A 17565-nucleotide genomic window follows, 5' to 3' on the forward strand; every position below is an offset into this window, starting at 1 on the left:
TCCCGACATTTAAAATCCCGACATTCAAAATACCGACTATAGAATGTAGACAGGTGAAAAAGTCAACATTACTTTCGGTCGTCATGGGTTTTATCACTGTTGACCCGAATGTCGACACAGTCGGAAGTCGACTGCAGTCCCTCGCATTGCTCGCTATGCTTCGGGCACACAGTGCTTCGCTACGCTCGGCACACTATTTTATTCTCCCACCACGCCCTAGTGGATGGTAGGGCATGAAATACCGCCTGTCGGCACATGTCAGGTCAAAAAACAGTGAAAAAACCCATGTCGCACTCGCAACCTGTCGACCGAAAGTCATGTCGACTTTTTCACCTGTCTACATTCTATATGTCGGTATTTTGACTTTGTCGGGATTTTAAATGTCGGGATTTTGACCGTCGGTCAACGGTTGTCGGTATTTTGACTGCATCCCTGTTTCATAAACGATACTTAAGGGGATTACGGAAATGCTTGAGTAAACAGGAAAGTCTTGAGTCTGTTCTTGAAGGAATCTAGAGTTGAAGAATAGTAGAACCTGATTCACAGTTTCCATGGTTACAGCACATTTGAACACACTCAGAAAGAAGCTGTATTTTGTGCACTTACCGAGTTGTAGAATATAAGGTTAAAATGTTAAACCTGTGTTGGCTACCCAGCTGGAAAGTGACACCGGAACCAATGCCTGTGGATGAAATGCAGAAGAAATCATATGTATCAAGAAGTGAGTGTTTGGAACTGGTACAGTGCGGTTATTGTGCAAGACAGCGATATACGGCAGGGCAGATGCACCTTAGGGCTGGAAGCCACCACTACAACCTAATCAACCCAGATGCCGAATCCACCTTAGGACTGGCTGCCACCTCTGCACAGGGCTTAGATAATTACATTCATGTTTCCATGTCATAACCAGATTATTCACAACTAGTTAAAAGCCCATTAAAATGACTACTGAAATTTACTTTCACTTTGAGCTGTGACAGTTTTTAGCCCAAAAACTCTCCACCCCACCTCAGTCCCTATTTGCTCCTACCTCCAATCTCTGCCTTCACTGCTCCCTCTCTCCATATTCATCAAGTTTAAAACAGATCAGTGCCCTGCAAAAATTGCTTTCATTTTCTGTTAGGACATATTTTAGCACACAAAGGAGTAATATCAATCGAGTGGCCTCGAATGGTCAGTGTTGGTACACCTCATATTTGAAACTTGCCAAAATTGAGCAGGTTAAGATATGCCCAGCAAAGAAACAACAACCATTCTGCAACTCACTCTGCCCATGTTACATCTGCCCACCTGCAGTGCAGCACAGTTTTGTTCATTTGTGAATAATGCACTTTCAAGAACATTCTAATAAATGATGATTTTTTTCCACAGGAGGAAACCCACTGAGTATTGCTTCATCCTATGTCTGAGTGGTTACTTTTGAGTTTGAGTCTTACCGTCAATTTGCCTTTGTAGGATGCTGACAACTGGGCAAAGATCCGGGGAGGTCATCATTTGTGTGACCAAAGAATCGTCCAGTTGCTCGAGACCAGGACCGAACATAGCGAAGCGGGGTTCCGTGTGCATGACCAGCGACTGCAGGAAGGAGGTCACGGTGCCATAAAGTGGACGCTTGGGCTGCATGGATTTCCTGGTCTGGGGGCAGCCACGCAAGTATCTGTTATTACAAAGAGAAAAGTCACTTCTTACTGATTCACCTTTTTTCTGAATCTACAGAGACTTTTGGCCCAGGGCGCCATTAAACAATTACAACCATTGCCTTAAGTCAGGACTCGACAAATTTCTTTAAAATCTAGGAGCCAGGATGAAAATGTAGGAGCCAGACAAACCGATAATAGAGACAGTGCGCGCCAAAGCCACGCCCCAAAAATTTACACATGCTATTATGCCCATTACATATACAGATGGGGCCGGTTTTATCTTTGCTGGCGAACCGCCAGCAGTATGCTGTTGGCGATCCGCCAGCAACACGGCGCTCCATCTGACTGAGACGCGCGTCTCAGTATCCAGGCGGCGTATCCCCCCCAGCACGCGCGTCTCAGTATCCGGGCGGCGAGGCGGACGCAATACTGTCCACCTCCCGCTCGATAGTGCCTGGGGGGGGACCCGAGGAGGCTGCGGGTGTGTGTGTGTGTGTGGTCGCCCGATGTGGGCACCGGGCGACCGAGGGCAGCACCGTCGGAAGGGGACGTGCGCGCGCGTCCCCTTCCGGCATACAGATGGCGGGGATGCAGGTGATGGCGATGGCGACGCCATCACCATCACCTGCAAAGATGAATCCCGATACATCTGTACCACACGCCGTAATGTCCATTACATCAAACATCGTAATGCTCATTACATATAATACAACATGCCGTAATTACAGATTATGCCACAAAATTTCCTCTTACCTAGATGATTGTTGCTATGGGTTGCATGCTTGATGCCAGGGGTTAACATGCTCATTGCCAATGGTGTGAATATGCTCTTCCAGGGGTTAATATGCTCTGCTACAATGGGGTTACCATGGCCTGCCAGGGGTTAACATGCACTTCCAGGAGTAAATGTTTGTTGCTATGGCGTTACCATGGTGCATTAGGTGCAGGGTTACCTAGCAAATTGCAGCACTGAGGGGGTAGACAGAGACAGAGGTATAGAGCTAAGGGACAGGGGAGCACATTTAAAATAGCTTGCCTCCGCACTTACATTTAGCAGGTGCCACTCACCGACTGCCGGGGACGCTGCTGCTTCCTGCTACTGATTGCACAGAGCTATAGGGCAGGGGAGAGGGATTCAAATAGACGGCCACCGCACACAGTAACTTTGACTTGCATTTAGCAGGAACACAGCTGCAGGAGGGTGGCTGGAGCCGCGCTGCTGCTTCCTGCTACTGAGAACGTGCAGAGCTGTAAGGCAGGGGAGCGGGTTTCAAATAGCCGGCCACCACACACAGGAACTGTGACTTACATTTAGGAGGACGATGGCTGCAAGAGAGCGACTGGAGCTGTGCTGACATCCGCTGCTTCTTGCAGCAGAGGATGTCGAGCTGAACGCCGCTCAGCTTTCCGAGGGTAAGAGGCGGAGGGGGTCCGGTTCTCCGAGATAGTCGGGGGGGTCATACTGATGCAGGAGAGCGGAAGTAGCCGTACGGACATCCACTCTGCTGAGGACGGAGATGCAGGGGGCAGGGATCTCCTCTATATGCTGAGACACTCCGCGGTTACTTATGTGGTAGGCAGGGGCTGTGACACACTGCCGCCAGTCGCCAGACAGGAAAATCTGCTCGCCGTGGTGACCTGGCTCCCGGGGTTTGTCGAGCCCTGCCTTAAGCAGCTGTAGGCTATCTATTATAATCTAATATAGCTCTTTCTGCACCAAAATGGTTATATTTTCTTCTGACTTTTCCTGTACATCACCCTGTCTACATGCCCCTTTTAAACATACCCCCTATTTGCAAGGAACTGTAAAGGTGGGCACACACTAGAAAGATCTGCGATCGTAAGATGTGCGCATAAATTAGTCTTGAAATCTTGTGTCCGTCCTGGACAAAAGATTTCAGGCAAGCGCACATCTTTACCAAAGATTTCTCTTAAGATCCCGTGTGTGTTCCTATGGATCTTTAGTTAAATCTTCTGATCTTTTGTGCCGCATGTAAGATCAGAAGATTTAGCAAAAGATCCACGGCAGCGTGCATCGGACCAATATCGGGCAATTATAGGTAAACATCGGGCGATATATCGGCCGATTTATCGAAAAATCGGCCAAAAAATCGTTCTAGTGTGTGGGCACCTTAACCCCTTCCTGACAGAGCCAGTTTTTGCGTTCCTGACAGAGCCCTTTTTTTCAAATCTGACATGTCTCACTTAAGTGGGGATAACTTTTTTTTGCTTTTACTTATCCCAGTGATTTTGAGATTGTTTTTTCGTGACACATTGTACTTCAAATTAGTGGTAAATTTGGGTCGATACAGTCTGTGTTTTTTTGTGAAAAATACCAAAATGTCGTGAAAAAATGGAAAATTTAGCAATTTGCAAAATGTTAAATTTTCTGCTTGTGAGACAAATAATCATACCACTCAAAATAGTTAATAACTAACATAGACCATATGTCTACTTTATGTTGACATCATTATTTCAACTTCCTTTTCATTTTTTTGGACACTAGGAGGCTTACAATATGAATAGCAAATTCTCAAATTTTCAAGAAAATTTCAAACACTGATTTTTTTAGGGACCAGTTCAGTTCTGATGTGACTTTGAGGGACTTGTATGTAAGACACCCCCATAAATGATGCCATTTCAAAAACTGCACCCCTCACAGTATTCAAAACAGCATTTTGGAAGTTTGTTAACCCTTTAGGTGTTTCACAGGAATTAAAACAAAGTGTAGGTGAAATTTCAAAATTTCATTTTTTTTGCAGATTTGCAATTTTAATACATTTTTCTAAGGAACACAGTACATTTTACTAGAGAAATGTGACTAAAAATTGATTCCCCCAATTCTTTTGTTTTCATAAATATCCTATATGTGGCCCTAGTGTGCACGTTGACCAAACCACAGGCTTCATAATAGAAGGAGCACCTACTTGATTTTGGAGCCTCCTTTTTATGAGATTATTTTTTAGGCACCATGTAGGTTTCTAGGCACCATAAGATGCTAAAAGTTAGGAACCCCCCCACAAGTGACCCCATTTTGCAAACTACACCCCTCAGGGAATTCATCTAGGGGTATAGTGTACATTTCAAACCCCCAGGGGTTTCACCAATTGTGGTACAACTGGGCAGTGAAAATGAAAAATTAAATTTTTTACACAAAAATGCAGTTCTGGCTCAAAATTTTTCATTTTCAGAAGGTATGAAGGAGAAAAAGCACCCCAAAATCTGTGCCCCAATTTCTCCCGAGTACGGCAATGCCTCACATGTGACCAAAAAATACCATTTGGGTGCATGGCAGGACTCAGAAAGGAAGGAGTGATTTTTGGATTTTGCAGCTCAGATTCTGGTGGAATGTTGGTGGGTGCTATGTCGCATTAGCAAGACCCCCCAAGCACCAATACAGTGGAACCCCCCCACAAGTGACCCCATTTTGCAAACTACACCCCTCAGGGAATTCATCTAGGGGTATAGTGTACATTTCAAACCCCCAGGGGTTTCACCAATTTTGATACAACTGGGCAGTGAAAATGAAAAATTACATTTTTTTACACAAAAATGCAGTTCTGGCTCAAAATTTTTCATTTTCAGAAGGTATGAAGGAGAAAAAGCACCCCAAAATCTGTGCCCCAATTTCTCCCGAGTACGGCAATGCCTCATGTGTGACCAAAAAGTGTCAGGACTCAGAAGGGAAGGAGTGATATTTGGATTTTGCAGCACAAATTCTGGTGGAATGTTGGTGGGTGCTATGTCGCATTAGCAAGACCCCCCAAGCACCAATACAGTGGAACCCCCCCACAAGTGACCCCATTTTGCAAACTACACCCCTCAGGGAATTCATCTAGGGGTATAGTGTACATTTCAAACCCCCAGGGGTTTCACCAATTTTGATACAACTGGGCAGTGAAAATGAAAAATTACATTTTTTTACACAAAAATGCAGTTCTGGCTCAAAATTTTTCATTTTCAGAAGGTATGAAGGAGAAAAAGCACCCCAAAATCTGTGCCCCAATTTCTCCCGAGTACGGCAATGCCTCACATGTGACCAAAAAATACCATTTGGGTGCATGGCAGGACTCAGAAAGGAAGGAGTGATTTTTGGATTTTGCAGCTCAGATTCTGGTGGAATGTTGGTGGGTGCTATGTTGCATTAGCAAGACCCCCCCCAAGCACCAATACAGTGGAACCCCCCCACAAGTGACCCCATTTTGCAAACTACACCCCTCAGGGAATTCATCTAGGGGTATAGTGTACATTTCAAACCCCCAGGGGTTTCACCAATTTTGATACAACTGGGCAGTGAAAATGAAAAATTACATTTTTTTACACAAAAATGCAGTTCTGGCTCAAAATTTTTCATTTTCACAAGGAATGAAGGAGACAAAGCACCCCAAAATCTGTGCCCCAATTTCTCCCGAGTATGGCAATGCCTCATATGTGACCAAAAAATACCAGTTGGGTGCATGGCAGGACTCAGAAGGGAAGGAGTGATTTTTGGTGGTGGAATGTTGGTGGGTGCTATGTCGCATTAGCAAGACCCCCAAAGCACCAATACAGTGGAACCCTCCCACAAGTGACCCCATTTTGCAAACTACACCCCTCAGGGAATTCATCTATGGGTATAGTGTACATTTCAAACCCCCAGGGGTTTCACCAATTTTGATACAACTGGGCAGTGAAAATGAAAAATTACATTTTTTTACACAAAAATGCAGTTCTGGCTCAAAATTTTTCATTTTCAGAAGGTATGAAGGAGAAAAAGCACCCCAAAATCTGTGCCCCAATTTCTCCCGAGTACGGCAATGCCTCACATGTGACCAAAAAATACCAGTTGGGTGCATGGCAGGACTCAGAAGGGAAGGAGTGATTTTTGGATTTTGCAGCTCAGATTCTGGTGGAATTTTGGTGGGTGCTATGTCGCATTAGCAAGACCCCCCAAGCACCAATACAGTGGAACCCCCCCACAAGTGACCCAATTTTGCAAACTACACCCCTCAGGGAATTTATTTAGGGGTATAGTGTACATTTCAAACCCCCAGGGGTTTCACCAATTTTGATACAACTGGTGAGTGAAAATGAAAAATTACATTTTTTACACAAAAATGCAGTTCTGGCTCAAAATTTTTCATTTTCACAAGGAATGAAGGAGACAAAGCACCCCAAAATCTGTGCCCCAATTTCTCCCGAGTATGGCAATGCCTCATATGTGACCAAAAAATACCAGTTGGGTGCATGGCAGGACTCAGAAGGGAAGGAGTGATTTTTGGTGGTGGAATGTTGGTGGGTGCTATGTCGCATTAGCAAGACCCCCAAAGCACCAATACAGTGGAACCCCCCCACAAGTGACCCCATTTTGCAAACTACACCCCTCAGGGAATTCATCTAGGGGTATAGTGTACATTTCAAACCCCCAGGGGTTTCACCAATTTTGATACAACTGGTGAGTGAAAATGAAAAATTACATTTTTTTACACAAAAATGCAGTTCTGGCTCAAAATTTTTCATTTTCAGAAGGTATGAAGGAGAAAAAGCACCCCTAAATCTGTGCCCCAATTTCTCCCGAGTACGGCAATGCCTCATGTGTGACCAAAAAGTGTCAGGACTCAGAAGGGAAGGAGTGATATTTGGATTTTGCAGCACAAATTCTGGTGGAATGTTGGTGGGTGCTATGTCGCATTAGCAAGACCCCCCAAGCACCAATACAGTGGAACCCCCCCACAAGTGACCCCATTTTGCAAACTACACCCCTCAGGGAATTCATCTAGGGGTATAGTGTACATTTCAAACCCCCAGGGGTTTCACCAATTTTGATACAACTGGGCAGTGAAAATGAAAAATTACATTTTTTTACACAAAAATGCAGTTCTGGCTCAAAATTTTTCATTTTCAGAAGGTATGAAGGAGAAAAAGCACCCCTAAATCTGTGCCCCAATTTCTCCCGAGTACGGCAATGCCTCATGTGTGACCAAAAAGTGTCAGGACTCAGAAGGGAAGGAGTGATATTTGGATTTTGCAGCACAAATTCTGGTGGAATGTTGGTGGGTGCTATGTCGCATTAGCAAGACCCCCCAAGCACCAATACAGTGGAACCCCCCCACAAGTGACCCCATTTTGCAAACTACACCCCTCAGGGAATTCATCTAGGGGTATAGTGTACATTTCAAACCCCCAGGGGTTTCACCAATTTTGATACAACTGGGCAGTGAAAATGAAAAATTACATTTTTTTACACAAAAATGCAGTTCTGGCTCAAAATTTTTCATTTTCAGAAGGTATGAAGGAGAAAAAGCACCCCAAAATCTGTGCCCCAATTTCTCCCGAGTACGGCAATGCCTCACATGTGACCAAAAAATACCAGTTGGGTGCATGGCAGGACTCAGAACGGAAGGAGTGATTTTTGGATTTTGCGGCTCAGATTCTGGTGGAATGAATGGTGGGTGCTATGTGGCATTAGCAAGACCCCCGAAGCACGGTGAAATGATGAACCTAAAAATCCATAGATGTGTGGTATATTTTAAAACACTCCTTTATACATAGGCCGGGTTTGTCGGGGCAAGTGTCACACTGGAAAATAGTTTGCTTTCTTATTCCCTTTTTATAGCAAACTTTGCACCTTTTTTGTGTCCTGCCCTTTTTTCCAGTGGAGGGGATTTCATCAGGAAAATGCTGCCCTGGTACAATACGGGGGCCAGTACTAGAAGTACTGGGGCCCTCTGCCTGCTGGTTCCCAAATACTAGGCCCTTTATGACTTCCTCTTGAAAGTGCATAAATGTCCCCCTCTGGCCGGTAGAACGGAATAGCACGTAAGCGTTATACAGTGCCATCTGGATGATATACACGGCCAGCTTCTTGTACCAGATTTTTGTTTTCCGCAGGGCACTGTACGGCTTCAGTACCTGATCTGAAAGATCCACTCCGCCCATGTACCTATTGTAATCCAGGATACAATTAGGTTTGGAGGTGTGGGTACTGGTACCTCGTACAGGGACGGAGGTGGTACTGTCTCCGTGAATTGTTGTCAGTATAAGGACATCCCTCTTGTCCTTATATTTGACCAACAACATATTTTCGGTGCATATTCCCCTGCTTTCACCCCTTCTCATTACTTGGGCAATGTGCGTTTTTGGGAGGCCTCTTTGGTTCTTGCGCACAGTACCGCAAGCTGCTGTACCTCTTGAACCAAGGGCCTTAAACAGGGGGATGCTGGTGTAAAAGTTATCCACATAGAGGTGATAACCTTTATCCAGGAAGGGGTGCACTAAATCCCAGACAATTTTTCCACTAACACCTACGAGGGAGGGGGGGCATTCTGGCGGTTCAATTCTTGAATCCTTCCCTTCATATACCCTAAACCTGTGGGTGTACCCTGAGGTGCTTTCACACAGCTTATACATTTTTATGCCATACCTTGCCCTCTTACTGGGAAGGTACTGGCGGAATTTAACCCTTCCTTTAAAATGTATAAGGGACTCGTCTATGCAAATGAATTTATCTGGGATGTACATCTCTTCAAATTTGGCACTGAAATGATCAATGACCGGCCTGACTTTGAATAGCCGGTCAAAGGTGGGATCATCTCTGGGTGGGCACTGTGCATTATCGTTGTAATGCAAAAATTTAAGGATCGTCTCAAATCGAGCCCGGGGCATGGCCATACGGTAAAATGGGGTGCTGTACAGAACATCTGTACTCCAATATTGCCTAATTTCTGGCTTTTTTACTATGCCCATATGAAACACCAGACCCCAAAACGTCATCATCTCTACTGCATCTACAGGGGTCCACCTAGCAAATGATGACGTGGGGTTTTGAGCAATAAACTGCTGGGCATATAAATTAGTTTGGTCCACAATTAAATTTATAAAATCATCAGAGAAAAATAATTTGAAAAAGTCAATTTCTCTGAGACCTGTGGAATCAAATTGGATTCCTGGCATGGCCAAAAACTCAGGAACCTGGGGCTCAAAATTGTCTGGTGGTGGGGTCCATACGAGATCAATTATTGGGGGGGGGGTCTCAGCTGCTCTACGGGGGCGTCTTTGAGGGGGTCCCTCATCACTAGAGGAGGAAGATGAGGTTAAGATGAATCCTTCAAATTCCCCGCTTGCCTCACTGGCTGTGTCAGAATCAGAGGCAAGCATGGCATATGCCTCCTCCGCTGAATACATTCTTCTGGATGACTGGGATGACATTTGGGATGACATTTGGGATGCCATTTTTATTTTTGTGTTACTGGTAGTGAAATGTTTCAACACGTGTATAGTGTAGGGGGGGGGGGTACAAACTTTATTTCAACCCGGGGGGTATGTAGTGTGTATGTAGTGTAGAAAAAAAAAAAATACTTTATACAGGAATTTGAACCCAATTAAAAAAAAAAAAAAATTGAAGGGGTTAAAAAAAAAAAAAAAAAGGCCCTGCGCCAAAAATTGAGCACAGATGTTGGTCAGTAACGTCCGTCACTGAACAGCGCTCAAAGGCAACAGGAATTTGATAAAAAAAAAAATAAAATAGATCAACCCTGTGCCGAAAAAGATGATCAGTGATGTACGTCACTGATCAGCGCACAGTGGCCACAGGACACCCACAAAATCACAGTGTGTGTAAAAAAAAAATTAAAAAAAGACCCACAGCAGCCTCAAAAAAAAAAAAAGGTGATCAGTGATGCAACACTGATTACCAGTGAGGGGCAGCAGGTGCACAACCTTTGGTGCAACTGACAGTGCAACTGGCAGCAACTGACAGGTATATATAAAAAAAAAAAACCTCTGCGCCCCCAAAAAGTTGCTGATCACCTCAGATATAGTGATCAGCACAAAAGGCGGGGGTAGCAGACACAAAATATACACTCTCTATCACTCTCTGTCACTATCTCTCTCTATCTCTCTCTATCTCTCTCTATCTCTCTCTATCTCTCACTATCACTATCTATCACTATCTATCACTATCTATCACACTGCAGCAGCAGCACTGACAGTTATATGTATAAAAAAAAACCTGCACCCCCAAAAAAGGGGGGTAGCAGACACAAAATATACACTCTCTATCACTCTCTGTCACTATCTCTCTCTATCTCTCTATCTCTCACTATCTATCACTATCTATCACTATGACACTGCAGCAGCAGCACTGACAGTTATATATATAAAAAAAAAACCTGCACCCCCAAAAAGGGGGGGTAGCAGACACAAATCTCTCTATCTCTCACTATCTATCACTATCTCTCACTATCTATCACTATGACACTGCAGCAGCAGCAGTGACAGTTATTTATATATAAAAAAACCCTGCACCCCCAAAAAGGGGGGGTAGCAGACACAAAATATAGCTCTCTCTGTCACTATCTCTCTATCTCTCTATCTCTCTCTCTCTATCACACTGCAGCAGCAGCAGGAAGTCCCAAGAAGTCAGATCCAGGAAGCGTCCAGCACGCTACAAGCAGTGATCAAGTGATCAGGTAAGGTATTTGCAAGGATCAGGTAAGTATTAGCAAGGATCAGGTCAGTATCACGGCAGATAGGCACGGTGACCGCTCTGCACGCTATTCCAGACCGGAATGGCGTCTGCAGCGCAGTCACCGGTAGTTTAAATGTCGCGCCTTGGCTGTGATTGGTCCGTGGGTCCCACAGACCAATCACAGCCTTGGGGGCAGGTGGGGTGAGGTGTCATCGTCACCGATGACCCCCTCATGCCCCCTGACGCCCGGCGGTGATTGACACCTGTGTTACCGAGCGTCCGATTCGCTGGTAACACAGGAAAACGCTGTGAATGGCTGTTCACACTGAACAGCCAATCACAGCGATCGCCGACGGGGGGGCGACATCGCAGCCCCCCCTGGGCATGCAGGGACATGTCTGCTGTCAGGGACAGCAGACATCGTCCCTCTGTCACTGCGTCTCGAGACGCAGTGACAGTTTAAAGTCATGACGTACATTTATGCCATGTGTCGGGAAGTACATCCCGGCCATGACGTAAATGTACGTCAAATGTCGGGAAGGGGTTAAGAGCAGGTTTCCAGGAATAGACACACACTATAGAACAGGCATGGCCAAACTATGGCCCTCCAGCTGTTGTGAAACTACCCGTCCCATCATGCCTTGCCACAGTTTTGCCATTAAGGAATGCTAAAATGATGGCAAGGCATATATTTGGATTGAAACTGAGTGTGGTTCTTCCAATTTGATGGTTGCATCATTTCTGGAAGTGGATATATATATATATATATATATATATATATATATATATATATATATATATATATATATATATATATATATATATTTCACCCTGATAATTGCGTCAGTGTCCCGTCTCCTTATTTACCATGTACTTGTCCCAAATTCCCTTGTGCTGTAATTCATTTTCTAATTGTTTTTTGCTAATCTATGTATTATTAGTCGCTGCGGAGCCCTTGTGGCGCCATTTAAATTAAAGATAATAATATTAGTCCCCAATCTGATCAGCATGTCCTTTTACAACTACAGTATTTGCATTTTCGTATCATTAGCAATTTCAGATAATACACAAAATAAAGTTTGTAGATTGACTTTTGCGCTAAACCTTTGTTGAGGGATATAGAGGAAAGTGAGGATCACCTGCCCACACCGACACAGTAGACAATACATCCCCTTAGCGCTGATTGAGGTCTAATCCTTTTTCTCTTAATTGGTTACCCAAAAAGAAAAAAAAGGTACAATAGCGTGATACAGTTTCAATGTATACTATTAAATTTTTTTTTTAAATATGGTGAATCTTTGTAATATATGACTTGTACCCTATAGATATGTCGACTATGTTGTAGACCAGTGGTTCCCAACCTGGGGTACTAGTACCCCTGGGGTACTCTGCAGACAAGTTGGGGGTACTTGAAAATAATATTAGTAATGGCGGAAGATGAAAAAAGTATTTTGATGACAGAAGAAGAGGACCCACTGCTATGGAGAAGAACCTTGTTGTGTCACTTATGGTTCTGTCTTCAGCATCATCAGCTTCTCATTGTGCTTTTGCCTGACCAGCAATCCAATGGGAGCTACCCATGCTGTCCTCAGACATCAGCGATCATCTGCCCTGCACTAACACGGGTGGAAGAAGCAGCGGCATTAATCCTACAGGTGTAAGTGGGAACCCTGGAGACAATACACAACCAGCGGCAAGACACGGAAGGGCATGATTCCTGTCCGCTACTCCTTAATATAAGGACATGCATAAGGATACGCATACTGCTCACTTCCACTCCACTCACAAGTACTGTCTATATTTTAAATTGAGAGGAGGGGTACTCATCAATGAAAAGTCTAATCAAGGGGTACGGAAGAGAAAAAAGGTTGGGAACCACTGTTGTAGACAATAGTGTTTCAGAGGGGAGCGGTCAGCTGGAGGAAGCAGTTTGGTGGTACTGGAGCCTGGGAGACGATCAGGGGCGCCTGGGACCCCCCACATTGTTAACATCTACGCTGTAGTCTGCATCTTTGTGTGTGGACCACACGATCTGGTGAGAGTCCACCTTGCTGCATCTTTTTTATGTCTATGTTTTAAGAACAAATAAAAAGCTGTATTGCACTATCCAGTTTTCTTCTTTTCATATGGGCAAGATATAAACCTGACGTATCGGTGACGTGACCGCTCCCCTCTGAAACGCTATTGTCTACCACATAGTAGACATATCGATAGGGTACGAGTCATATTACAAAGATTCACCATATTTAAAAAAAATATTTTAATAGTATACATTGGAACTGTATCACTCTACGGTACCTTTTTTTTCTTTCTGGGTAACCAATTAAGAGAAAAAGGATTAGACCTCAATCAGCGCTAAGGGGATATATTGGTAAACTCTTCTTGTAATTTCAGATAATAGTACCAGTTATGGAGCCCATACATGGTCCGTTGTGTACTGCTCCGTTCTGTACTATGCAATGTGCGCTCCCGCGCATCACATAGTACGGTACAAAAAGTATGTGCTGCACATACTTTTTGTACTAGGTACACATCGGATCGGATCCCAGTGCATGCACTAGGGATGCGATCCGATCCGATATGTACTATTTAAGTCCCAAACGGATCCGTTACAGGGACAGTGTATGGGCTGCTTTAGAAACTACAGTTAATGGGCAGTCAAAGAGGAGGAATCGGTACATCTGTCAGAATGAATTTAGGTCTACAGTCATTAGGTCGACCCCATTAGGTCGACTGGCAGGAAGGTCGACCTGATTTAAGGTCGACATGGGCCAAGGTCGACATGACTTAAGGTCGAATTTGCATAAAGGTCGACATGAGGAAGGTCGACTGGTCATAAGGTCGACATGGGTTTTTCGCTGTTTTTTGATCCGAATGTCGACACCGTCGACATGGACACAGTTGGCAATGAGAATCGGACCCTCGCAATGCATTGGGCACGGTGGCTCGCTTCGCTCGCCACAGCTTTAATAACCTCCTCCACGGCCTAGTGAATGGTAGGGCATGAAATACCGCCTGTCGGCACATGTCGGCTCAAAAAACAGTGAAAAACCCCATGTCGACCTTATGACCAGTCGACCTTCCTCATGTCGACCTTTATGCAAATTCGACCTTAAGTCATGTCGACCATGGCCCATGTCTACCTTAAGTCAGGTCGACCTTCCTGCCAGTCGACCTAATGGGGTCGACCTAATGACTGTAGACCTAAGTTCATTCTAATAGATGACCGCTTCCCAAAGATGATCCCCCATCCACATAAATGCTGACGGTCTGCTGCAGGATTACTGTTACTCACATGGACATAAAATTCAGATCTTTCCCCTCTGTCGGTTCAGAGATGCAGGATTTCAGGATACTAAAATCCGGCAAGCTATGGCAATCGATGGAAGACCACAAGGGAATATCTCGCAGCAGAAAGTATTTCCAGAGAAGGCGGTCTTGGACCATTAAATGCCAGTAATGGTTGGCTACTCACAGCATGCACAGGTCTTGTGGTGAAAGGAACGACATGATGTACAATTGCATGTCAACCTGAAGAAAATAACAAAGGAACAACATTTGTAATTTGCCGTATTAAACAATTGGGCAGAATGATAATACATGAAAACAGAAACCAGCACATCTTCCCAGGCACACAGAAACCACACTGAGTGTTACCTGATGCAACTATTGATCTAACTATTAGAGAACAAAGAGTGGTTGTGAATGGTGCCGTATCAGACATGATACCGGTACTAAGTGGAGTGCCCCAGGGTTCGGTTTTGGGGCCCATTTTGTTTAACATTTTTATTAACGATATTGGGATAGGGTTACTCAGCAATGTATCCATCTTTGCGGACGATACAAAACTTAGCAAAGTCACCAAATCATCAGAAGATGTCACCATGCTTCAAAATGATCTTGCAATTCTAGATGAGTGGGCAACAAAATGGAAGATGAGGTTCAATGTAGATAAATGTAAGGTTATGCACCTTGGGAGACACAACCAGTGTGCAAGTTACAACCTTAGCGGAGAGGAACTCGGTAATTCCATACTTGAAAAGGATCTAGGAGTCCAAATAGACAGCAAACTGGGATGTAGTGCCCATTGTAATGTAGCTACAAAAAAGGCCAACAAAATTCTGGCATGTATTAAGAGGGGAATGGAAACTAGGGACTCAAGGGTAATTATGCCACTGTATAAAGCATTGGTGAGACCTCACCTCGAGTACGGAGTACAGTTCTGGGCCCCACACTATAAAAAGGACATCATAGAATTAGAAAAAGTCCAAAGGCGAGCAACAAAGCTTATTAGGGGAATGGAGAATTTAAGCTACGGGGAGAGATTAAGCAATTTGGGACTATTTACATTAGAAAAGAGACGTTTAAGGGGGGACATGCTCAACATGTACAAGTATATCAAGGGCCAATATAAGGAACTGTCACACACCCTCTTTTCTACTAGAAAGGAATCTAGGACACGAGGGCATGAGTATAGATTAGAAGAAAAAAGATTTCATTCAGCTAGTAGAAAGAATTTCTTTACGGTCAGAACAGTCAAACTCTGGAACTCTCTTCCCAGAGAGGTGGTAACGGCTGGCTCATTAAATGCGTTCAAGGCAAAGTTGGACAAACATCCATGGGTACAAATAAGAAATATAATTTGTCTGTAAAATACCAGAACCTACCAAATCAGCAATGGATATCTATACCAGGTTGAACTAAATGGACGCAAGTTTTTTTTCAGCCTTACCTACTATGTAACTACTCTCGGTCACCTATTGGCTGGAAACACACCAAACGGTGGTGATGTCACCGTGCAGTGCTCTCCCTGCCTATCAGTGACAGATAGCGACTGTATCACAAAACTCTATCTACTCTATGGGCAGCTGAGATGACCAGACCTGAGAAGTATTATCCCCACTGCCCCTGGTCCAGAGCCAGTCCCATTATACTTTATTAGTGTTCATTCTAGCACCCGCTATCTTTGAAAACCCATGCAGTTCCTGTTCCCTGCCTGGGGTGTCGCTGTCTGCTGTGGTGTTTCTAGCACAGGTCTGGTTTGCATATCAGTGCTGATTTACAGACTACACTGTGCTAGAAGCACTACAGCAGACAGCGACACCCCAGGCAGGGAGGAGGAACTGCTTTGGTTTTCAAAGATAGCAGGTGCTAGAATGAACACGATTTGTAATCCTGTTTTTTTTTTAGATTCATAAATGTGTGGGTTAGGGATTGGCTTCTCCACTCATTACTGACTGTATTCTATGCTAGCCTAGGATGTCAATTTAATCAAACAGCGCTAGATGCACATATAAGTCATAACCCACAAATCAGACCTTTGCTTTCATTGTCTAATAATACATTAAACTTATATAGCGCTCTTTCTCCAAAACACTCAAGGCGCTTAACAGATAGAATGAATGTAATACAATAGAGGAACATTGAGTACATAAAAGCTTTTCATAAACGATACTTAAGGGAATTACAGAAATGCTTGACTAAACAGGAAAGTCTTGAGTCTGTTCTTGAAGGAATCTAGAGTGGTCTAAATTGCAGTTGAAGAATAGTGGAACCTGATTCACAGTTCCCATGGTTACAGCACATCTGAAACAATGAGGATCCTGTCTCTGGTGAATCCAGGCATCCACACTGCTTGTAATACATTGGTCAATAGCATATTTTAACAGGATGGATTTAGTAGGAGAAATTGGCTGACAAAATGTAAATAAAGCATTTTTGTTTTGTTTTTCAAACTTTTAAATTATTCTTTAATAGTTTTGTTGGTTTGATAAAGTGAAAGCCAGCTACTATCTGGTTCATGCAGGCACTGGACCATTTGCATTGGCCTTGGATTACCCCTAGGCCAATATCGCCAAGGCAGCCGGTTGATACTGGCCTAGTTACAGGGCATCCTAAAAGCTGGTTTTTCTATCACAATAATTGTAATAGGTAGGCCCTTTTGTGCGAAGCAATGCTATTTACATTGTGCATGCTTAAAGGTGTGCCTGATCGTATTTGTTAAGGTTCAGGTCCCTTTGGATGGGATACTGTCACTAGGTCTACAAGCATTAGGTCGACACCACTAGGTGGACATGCATGAAGGTTGACATAACTGAAGGTGACATGCAGGAAGGTCAACATGGGTTATGTCGACAGGGTCATTAGGTCAGGGCTCGACAAATTTCTTTCAAATCTAGGAGCTAGGATGAAAAATGTAGGAGCCATATTAACTAATAATAGGGACAGTGTTTGGGGCGCGCCTCAGAAGTGTTTTGCCTATGGCCTTAGTAAATGGCTACTGATACTTTACTACACGTTTTAAGCTAAACAACCAAACAGAAAAATGCAAATGATCCTGCTGCAGGTAATAGTACAAATTACTGTCCAGGATGTGGGGTGAATGGTTATTATTTATTAACCAGTAATTAAACAAGACTGGGTACTAGCAAAGAGGTAAGAAGGCCCTGCTAGCTAGCTCGCAATCTATGACATAAG

The 17565-nt window shown here is 44.0% G+C and overlaps 1 protein-coding gene across 1 annotated transcript in view; it reads right to left on the minus strand.

Moving 5' to 3' along the window:
• The window catches only part of FBXO4 (F-box protein 4), a 29536-nt gene that overhangs the window by 6703 nt on the left and 5268 nt on the right, over window positions 1–17565 (minus strand). The window contains 3 exon segments of the mRNA XM_083154229.1: window positions 607–682; window positions 1437–1657; window positions 14384–14619. Of these exon segments, the coding sequence (XP_083010355.1) occupies window positions 607–682; window positions 1437–1657; window positions 14384–14619 (533 nt within the window).

Source organism: Crinia signifera, chromosome 1 (assembly GCF_055691185.1).
Source record: "Crinia signifera chromosome 1, ASM5569118v1, whole genome shotgun sequence".
Taxonomy (NCBI): Eukaryota; Metazoa; Chordata; class Amphibia; order Anura; family Myobatrachidae; genus Crinia; species Crinia signifera.